We start from the raw sequence: 9,168 nt of genomic DNA on the forward strand, positions 1-9,168 counted from the left end.
CCAAAATGTTTTTAACAAGCCTAGATAAAGAAATAATTGTATTATTGAAGCCAAATAATTCCCATTATTTTCTGCTTGAAATTTTGGAATAAATCAAATTAATATGCTGTGCCAAAACCACACTTACAATGAAGAAGGCCCTGCGTGCTGCATAAAGGAAAAATTCTTCACATGCCGCTCCTCTCCAGTGACCAGTTCCGAGCAAGCAGAATCAGATTTTCTAATACTCCTTCTTCTAGAGTACTCGGTAAAGTGAGAAAGGCCAAATAGATCAAATGGGATCATAGACTCAAAATTACGGGGAAGCAGGCGATCCCTTTCAGTGAGCAGATAGTTAACTTTGTTTAGTTGTACTTTTCCTCTACTTATATCTATGGCCCCATTTGATCTATTTGGCCTTTCTCACTTTACCGAGTACTAGAAGAAGGAGTATTAGAAAATCTGATTCTTCTTGCTCGGAACTGTTCACTGCCTGGAGAGGAGCAGCATGTGAAGAATTTTTCCTGTTTGCGGCGCGCAGGCCTTGCTCATTCCTCATCCAGAGGAAGTGTTATAGTAAAGTCAGGAGCAGAGTGTGAGCAGAGTACATACAAGTATTTTAAGTAATTGCTATCGATTTAATTACAAACAATTGAACTATGTCCGTGATGTTATCAGTATTCTTAGCTTAAATAATTATATCAAAGTTCTGGGCAAGGTTTACATAAATGTTTACGTAAAATCTGAAGGCTTATATTAAATTATATCTATAGGAATTTTTTCAGTTTACCAAGATGCATCAATTATGCACGCAATCTGTTTCAAGCTCCTATTAAAATAATATTAATATTACCATCTTCACAGCTACTTTCCTTGCGCCTTTCCTCTTCTGCCAAATCATTGTGGTTTTTGCGCGTCCTTTTCAGCTCGGCTTCAAGTCTAGAAATGCAATTGGAATACACGATGGCGTCTTGGATGGGCGCATTTTTGGTTCTCAAGTCAAGAAGCTTCAGATATGTGGTTGTGTCTTGGTCAGGTCCCGAAAAGCAGTCTTTCAAGGCTTGTTTGGCAAGCTGTGCAATCGTCACAGCATCAGGCATTTTTAAATGCTTGATTTGTCCTTCAAATGAGGCTGAAAGAATCGATTATATTAATAAAGCGAGTATAAGAAACTCGACAAACAAATTACATCACAGATTGTTAAAATATTAAATAATAATGTTACAATATTAAAATTATGAGATCTATTCTCAAGCAGAAATGTAAGCAAAATTTAATTCATTCAATATTACCTAAGAATAAGCTCTCAAAGGTAGTCCAAAGTGAAAGATGAAGATAGTCTGGTTTTAAGAGTGAAGAAGTGAGGATCTTGTTCAGAGCTGAAAGGATATCAGTGATTTCCCTTGCAATGGTTCGCTCCCGGTGCGAGAGACCATCTAGGTCAGCCTCCTCGTCGCTGACGGTGGCCAGCAATGAGTTGTAAAGGAGGAGCAATTTTAGGGTTTCAGCAATGGACCCTCTTGCATTGGTAACTTGGTCTCGCTCCTCCTTGCTGGCTAGCAACGCCAAAAAACTAGGGCTGTGAAAGTGTTGAAAGGCTTTATTAGTAATCAAAAGACTGCAGTAGCGAAATAATTTACCTGAACATCTTTTTGGATAGTGGAACCACACGAGACTTGTAGAAATCGATGTCTTCGATTTCTTTTTGCACTTTTTCCCATGCAACTTCCAAGGCTGAAAACACGCAAACGACGACTGGGACGTGTTTTGTTGTGGCACACATGGCAGGAATCAGGAGTTCAGGCTGCGGGCCAATGATTATGCAGCCAACCTTGTCTTGGAGGTATTTGGCTGACATAACATTTTGGACCATTTGTTCGAGTTGGTCCCAGTGGATGAATTTTCTCACATCTAGAGTAACTGAAGCCATTTTGTTTTCCACTACAATAATAAAAGCAGTATTAGGATGCGAAAATTATTGTACATTTTAGGAATATAGACTTACCCGTCATGTAGATCAAGGTTGCAGTGAAATAATCTTGTCCACAGACGTTCCGAATCTTAAACTCAAGTGTTGCATCAGAAATTGATTTGTTCACTTCTTCAATCAGCATGCTCTTCTTCATTTCATACTGGGCTCGCATGTGGCATTTAACCTAAAACGTAGAGATCAGAATTTTAAGATAGAGGAATTCAGATTTATTAGAAATATTTGTTGCTTACATCCTCCGAGCTGGTGAAAGAACTGAATGCTGGACAAGCGCACTCAAGAATGGCCTTGAAATGTGGGCTATCAAACAGCCGAACGCTAGCGAATTCGCAATTTTCCAGAACAGCCATGGCTAACTCAGATAGTTTAGATTCAGTGGCTTTCTTGCTGAGAGCTGGAATAGAAATTAAATTAGTTTTTATTATACAAAATAAGTGGATTTAGATAAGAGGCTTCAACTGCACATCCCATTTACATAAATAACTTTAGGAGATTATTCAGGTGTTTTGCTTAATCTAGACTCACTCCCCACTAGTTGAAAAACTTACCGAAAGACTGCAAAATTGTAGCTTGTTTCATTTTCTTAGGCCCATTTTCGCTTGCATGTTCTACTTCATTATAGCTGCTGGTGCTGCTGCTGGTGCTTGCAGTGTTTGTTCTTTTCTGGTTCTAAAAGTTATACATATAGTTAGTGTCATCTAGAATTCCATACATTTTTATTAATACTTTTTTTTTACCCTCCTTTAGTTTCTGTCTTGAATGATGTTTAATGTAGATTGGAAAGTGGTGTTTTTCCAGGTGGTGCCATAAATTGCTTGTATTGCTTCCTCTTACTTTCTTAGCGCCGGGGCATTTCAGACAATAGTATAGCCCTTTATCATTTGCATCACGTCTGAAGTATTTCTTTACTATGCAGCCATGGCTTTGCGCACCAGCCTCAGCCTCCTCAGTCACATTCGATTCTGCTTCTTCCCGCTCTTCCTCCTCATCCTGATGAAATTAAAATTGATTATTTTAACCTTAATGAATGCTATTTCGTTATCGTAATAAAATTAAAATATGTAATGTATGTACCTCTATGTGGATATCTATTGGTTCCGAATTTGGTGGTGATGGCGGCGGCGGATCGTCTTCTATTTCATCGTTCTGTTGCATATTGCTTGAGGATAGCTGGTGAATTCTTTTTAAATTCAGCATTTTATTATCAATTCAGTCTCCCAGTTTCTGGACTTGCTTCTTCTCTTACGCAACGCAAAACGAAAACAACAACAGAAGCACACTCCCACGCTAGACCTGCGCAAGAGCCAGACCCTCCCCTGCGCCCGCCGATTGTCAACTGTCAATGTCAACAAAACCTAATCGAAAGGCGCCAAATTGAACTTATAAAGCAGTAATATATTGCTAAACACCTATAACCGGCTAAAATAACAAAAATTACATGTTTTTAAGGTTTAAACTGACTGTTGCCATTCAAGACCCATTAAATGGTCAACGTTTCGTACATCAGGTAATATCAACTATGATATATCAACTTTTGATATTTTTGTGTTGATATATCAAAAATTTGATATCTGAAATATCATATCAATATCAGATATTTGATATCGTTTTTGGCGCGAGTACCGATCCCTATCGGTTTCAACGCCACTTTGCAGAAGCATGTCAAGGATTTGTTCGTTTCCCAGCCTAGCTGCTTCCATTGCCGCGCGTCTTCTATGTCTTCTAGACAATTTAGATCCGATCAGCTGGGGTAAAATGGGGAACTTATCTTTGAGCTTCTTAAAGAAGAGAGTTGCGTTGCATTCAGCAACTCTCTTCAACAAGTTAGGCAGAATTTTAAGCAAAGGATCTTCGCCTTCGATCATGTCTGTTTCCACAAAATGAACAGCGATGTCCTCAGCGTTCTTTATCACGTAATTCAACAAAAGCGAATCCTTTCTGCAGTAAATCGAATCACCATTTTTGGTTTTTTTAAAGGTCATCAAAGATTTTATCATAGAGTACATGGATCTCAGATTCTCAAACACGACAAACTCCAAGAACGCATCTGGATTGGATTTCACTGCATGTAAAAGTGCATTTTTGTGCAGGTTTACTTTTTGTGCATCACGCTGTATCGTGGAGTAGTACATATCAACAAACTTCCAACACTCCCTGAAATCGCATTCGTCTTCGAATATGGTTTTCTCCTCATCGAAGAAGTTGCTTGGCTTGAAGAGCCCGTTAGCCTCCTCAACGTCATGCACGAATTTTCGGGCAGCTAAGAACTCCGCGAATGTTTCGTGCAAGAAAATGATCCTGTCATTTTGAAACATGGCGACACCGTAGCCATTTAATTTTTCCATGTCCTCTATTCTTCCTTCTCGGCCGAAACGTTTAGCTTGGCCTAGATAGCAAAACGCTATCCTTTGGAGAAAGCTCATTGCTGAATCGGTTTCAATTTCAAACTGGTTGTGGGTTGCGTCAAGCCCTACTCGATTTTTCAAACACATTTCCACCTTGAGCCGCACAACCTGCTCGTAAATTTGGTACAAATTTCCTCTGCCTCCGCTTTGCGCGACTAAAGAGAGGTGCAGAGGGTTTTGTAAAATGTCCTTTTTTGGAAATTTTTCTATGAATGATTTGCAATCATCTTCACTCTTTCCAGTCTCCAGTTTTAAAAACTCTATTTGCTGATTTTTCTTCAATGGCTCAATTTTTAATATCACTGCATTTTTCACGGCTTTTTTAATCAATGCAGCTTTGTGAGGTCTCGTTCCAATCATAACTGGCACCATATTTTTGCTCAATGATTCGATTAATCTCAGCATTTTGTTTTGGTACTTAAAGTAGATTTCGTCAAAACCATCGATCAAAACGACGAATTTCTTGCTTGAAATCCAGTTATTTACGTCTTCTAGTGAACGGTTTGTTGATTCGGCGAGAAATTCGAATTCATTCGAATGGCTTTTTTTCATCAATTCGTTTGAGATGCTTGCAAGGGAAATATGTACTATTTTCAGTTCAGTGTTTTCTTTCCTGAGCTGGAAAGCAATTTCTCTAAGGACAGTCGTTTTTCCTGAACCAGCAACTGAACTTAAAAGACAGACAAGATTTTTGGACACTACAATTTCAACTATTCTGTCCAAGCAGATTGTTTCATCCAGTTTGTACATTCTGAGAGATGGGAAGTTTCCAGATTCTATTGAGAAATGAAGTTTTACAAACGACCTTGGAAAATCGGGAAAGTCAAGAAGAAACTGAAGTGTCGAGTTGAACAACAATTGTTCGTCATTTGATTCTGAATAAAGCAGACGAGTTGCGAGCAGTTCTTGCAAACTTTTACCTTCCTTCAGCTCTTTACCTTTGAAGATTTCAATCAGCATTTCCAGTTTTTCTGTAGAACACGAAATCATTAGTTGAATTTATTATATTGGAAGAAATGCGTTACCTTTGCTGTTCAAAACTAGGACAAGCCAGCCACTATGGTTCGTTGCAGACATTTCAAAATTCTTTGGCCAGGAAATATAATCAACAATTTTTTTTTCAGGTATTAGCACAAAGAAATATAATTTCATTCAAAATTCAAACTCCGTGTGATTTTTTTTAAACGAATATATAAGTTTTTCGCTAAACAAGATTGAATTTCAAGTCTTACTTTGAATGAGCCAAGAGAGTCGTGGCAAGTTTCTTCCTGGTCAATTAGGAAAAATATTTTGGGCTTTCCGATCCACTTGTCATTGTTCGGGCCGATAAAATTACGAAGTATACTAGTCATCGTAATTTCTTCATCTCCCACTCGTAAGCAAACTTCTTTTGTATCTTTGTGTTCGCTTACTGACCCAAACATAAACGTAAAAATGCAGCCTACGTCAGGTTCAAGCTCAGATACTGCAGGTAAAACACTGTTTAGATTTAAAAACTTACGAATTCATTGATCTCTACCTTCTTTGAAGTACAACTCCAGGGACTCCTTTTCATTCAGCATCCTCTCACTGGTTTCAAAATCTAGATTTTTTGAGAGCGCGTTTTTAATTTTATCTACGGCTGTGTGTGGTTCTGCTAGGAGAAGGAACGCTCGACGGTGTCGGATGTTCGCTTTCGAGCTTGATTTCCAAGTGAAAAATTCTGGTTCGGCCGCCAAATTCTTCGGTGCAGTTTCGGAAGTAGGATAAGAATGGGAGCTTCGAGCATCATCCTGGCTTCTGTAAAATTACTGCATGGTGTTAAAATATCAATGAATTACCTCGTTCCCATCTGTTTAGTAAAAGATCTTTCCCGTTCTCACGTAGAAACTCTCAGCTTATTATTATTAAACTCACTTTGAGAAGGAAAAGTTGCTTTTCATTGCAAATATTTTGATCTCCGGTGTTTGGCTGATGTATTTGCATTCATCTAAGTCGTAGTTGCCCTTTGAATTTTGGTAAATTTGAAATTGAATCGAGGTGAAAACATTTACGAGGGGCTCATCCTTCGGCATCGAGTTTATGACATTGCAAGATTCTTGAGCAAATATCGTTCCAGATTCTCCTCGTACGGCTCTAGTGGCTGTCAAAATGTATTTCATGTGTAAAAATCGTACGTAATATTCTTAACACTCTTACTTTCCACAGTGGAGTAAAAGACAACCAAGTTGCGCATCTTTGGTTCGTATGTGATGCGACAGGAATTTTCGTTATCAAACTTCCCTTGGTTGGCGCTGTAAATCGTGTCGAAATATTCTCCTCGACATGGCTGTAGAAAGATTCTATTTTAAAATATTAAAGTCAAAGAACAAAATTACCCCAAAGTTGACGATTTTGAGGCAGGTGTCAAAAAGCGTCAGATTTTTTAAAGAGTCGAAAATATCGGTCGTGGAGAAGGAAATGAATTTGTCAGAATCCTCACTCTCGTAATGGTCGGTGCAAATTTTTCCATCTATGTTGCCGAAGGATAGAATGTAAAGCACGAAAACGGAAGGAACGTCGTCTGAGCGAATTAAAATAGTTATTAAGATCTGAATCATGAACTCATGAAATTTCCACCTTCAGAGCTAAATAAACGCAAAAGCTGTTCCTGGTCAGAGAGGAGTCCAAGCAACGCTTCTCTTTTTGGTGATAAAATACTGCGAAAATTGCACTTGCGATTCCCTTTAAAGGTCATTTCCTGGTCCAATACGTCCTTGGCATCTCCATGCCGAATTAAATTTTTGTTTCTCGCGTTTTTGAAGTCATAGTGGATGACAAGGACGCAAACGCTTTGAACAAATTAAAATTGTTAATTTTTCAAACAAAAATTCAATTGGATCCTTACTTTTCGGCATTTTGTTTCACGTTTTGAACAATCCCAGGCGGAAGGAAATAGCCAAGGTCAGCTTCTCCTTCAGGTCGGCCTAATGCCTCACCTATAAAAAATATGAATCGTTCAAGGACCCGATTTTGAACTGATTCGTAATAATATTAACAACAATAAATCTGACCTACCTCTCGCCACTATATCTTCTAAGGTCTCTTCCATTGCAGGTCTGGAAAAATCCCATAATTCTTTTAATGTAATTTTAAATGGACTATTGCTGCCTCTAAGGCTTAAAATTAGAGTTGTTGATTTAAGACGATCGACTGTAGTTTTGCTGAGCCTCAAATCTACATGACATTTTGAAATATGCATGCATTATGTATATAATTTGATAGCTATTAAACCATATTGGGAATCGTTTTCGTGCTCGATTTTCTCTTCGAAAATAAATAAAAAGTTCGTGTGTGAGCCGTGGAAGTGGCAATCAAATCCGAGCTCCAATGCTCTCGAAAAATTTGGCTGTTTTAAATTGATGTTTTGACGTATTCCAAAATCGCACCTGCACATATTTCGGATTAATAGAATAAAAATTATTTTGAATTTGAATTTGAACTCTGAAAAAACACTAAAATTCGGCCTGAGCAAGGATCGCAGGTCGTGGTACCCTGAGAAAAGTCGTTTGGGCCCTTTGGGCCCGCGCACAGGCCTCCCGGAAAAATTAATATTTGCCCAAACCACGTTTTTCGACCTTAATACTTCGAGATCTCGGCTCCTATGAGACGCACATTCAAAAACTTGTGTTGCCCGAACTCGTGGTAAAATTCTGCGTGCTGTAGGCGTATTTTCAATCCCCGCCCGCCCGCCCTCGCCCACCCCAACCCCGTTAAAATGCATGCAAAAAGCCCACTTTTGTTTTATTTTCATTTTTAATTTCTCATATGGGCCGGATCTGGTTTTGCACACTTTTTGGCACCGTTCTGCGTCACCAATCTTTATGAGATCATCAAAATAGCTTAAACCAGAGTGGTAAGGGAGGAAATTGCGACCCGGCCGCGCGCACAGGAATGCAAAAAAAGTCTAACTAATCGGTTACAAGGTCAGCTCTAGCTTGCACACACTAAATTATTAAAAACAAATAAATCAGGTCTATAAAAACACTTAAATCCATCTTTTTGGAATTCCCCCGGCCTCGTTATCAGAGAGTGATTAAATAAATTAATTTAATTAAAAATAATTATTTCCTACATTTCCAACTTGATTGTAATTTAAAATACTGAAAAAATTTAAAAATGCGTCGAAATCGCTAAATAATGATCAGTATTATTTAGAAAATCGCGTGAATTAGAATAAAAGAGAGCAAACTCACCGCGCGGACGTGCGCATCCGCCGACTCCGCTTATCACTCCCTGTGTGTGTGCTGCTGTGCTGCGCTTCGCCGAGTGTGTGACTCGCCGTTCGCCTCACGCGTGTTGTTAGACTTTTTCAAGACGACATCAACGCCCCACCCAGTGCTCACCTTCAGCAACTCTAGTCTGAAAGGATTTATTTATTTTCATGTAAAGTCTAGGTTTTTTAAATGTAAATTGGACCTGAGTTGTTAGTTGTAATATAATTTAAAAACTAATGTGCTCGAAAATTAAAGAAAATGGCATTCTAGAAAATAATACTATAATATTTTTTGGTCAAAAATCAACGGTTTGCCTTGTAAAAAATGCATTTAGGTTTTTATTAGCTCCAACTAACGATACAATAATTAAGTAGCTTTTTAATTATCCGCTATCCGCTTGAACAAGCACCCGCTAGTCGCTTACGGACCTTAGAGAAAAAATGGACAAGATTTTGCGTTTTAACACGTAATAAGATTTTATGCAGAGCAGGTTTCACGCCAAACGTCGGATGCATCGCCGCAACAGTGTGGCGAGAGGACAAAAATAGAAGCCCGGTCA

The 9,168-nt window shown here is 38.6% G+C and overlaps 3 protein-coding genes and 1 long non-coding RNA gene across 4 annotated transcripts; all 4 read right to left on the minus strand.

Moving 5' to 3' along the window:
* Nucleotides 1–2,181: 2,181 nt before the first annotated feature.
* On the minus strand, nucleotides 2,182–3,596 carry LOC135937347 (uncharacterized). Its single transcript, XM_065480495.1, has 4 exons — nucleotides 3,044–3,596; nucleotides 2,696–2,959; nucleotides 2,518–2,638; nucleotides 2,182–2,363 (listed from the first exon to the last, which is right to left on the minus strand). The coding sequence occupies exons 1-4, from the start codon at nucleotides 3,164–3,166 to the stop codon at nucleotides 2,182–2,184; spliced, it is 690 nt and encodes a 229-aa protein (XP_065336567.1). The 5' UTR covers nucleotides 3,167–3,596.
* Nucleotides 3,379–5,469, minus strand: LOC135937348 (uncharacterized). Its single transcript, XM_065480496.1, has 3 exons — nucleotides 5,400–5,469; nucleotides 3,593–5,345; nucleotides 3,379–3,388 (listed from the first exon to the last, which is right to left on the minus strand). The coding sequence occupies exons 1-3, from the start codon at nucleotides 5,449–5,451 to the stop codon at nucleotides 3,379–3,381; spliced, it is 1,815 nt and encodes a 604-aa protein (XP_065336568.1). The 5' UTR covers nucleotides 5,452–5,469.
* Nucleotides 5,470–6,152: 683 nt separating this feature from the next.
* Nucleotides 6,153–7,161, minus strand: LOC135938045 (uncharacterized). The gene is made up of 4 exons (XM_065481542.1): nucleotides 6,973–7,161; nucleotides 6,732–6,916; nucleotides 6,553–6,682; nucleotides 6,153–6,496 (listed from the first exon to the last, which is right to left on the minus strand). The coding sequence occupies exons 1-4, from the start codon at nucleotides 7,088–7,090 to the stop codon at nucleotides 6,267–6,269; spliced, it is 663 nt and encodes a 220-aa protein (XP_065337614.1). The 5' UTR covers nucleotides 7,091–7,161; the 3' UTR covers nucleotides 6,153–6,266.
* A 79-nt stretch (nucleotides 7,162–7,240) lies between these two features.
* LOC135935873 (uncharacterized) lies at nucleotides 7,241–8,728 on the minus strand. The gene is made up of 3 exons (XR_010574257.1): nucleotides 8,589–8,728; nucleotides 7,411–7,451; nucleotides 7,241–7,331 (listed from the first exon to the last, which is right to left on the minus strand). It is a non-coding gene; the product is annotated as an uncharacterized LOC135935873 (long non-coding RNA).
* Nucleotides 8,729–9,168: the final 440 nt, after the last annotated feature.

This window comes from Cloeon dipterum, chromosome 2 (assembly GCF_949628265.1).
Source record: "Cloeon dipterum chromosome 2, ieCloDipt1.1, whole genome shotgun sequence".
Lineage (NCBI taxonomy): Eukaryota > Metazoa > Arthropoda > Insecta > Ephemeroptera > Baetidae > Cloeon > Cloeon dipterum.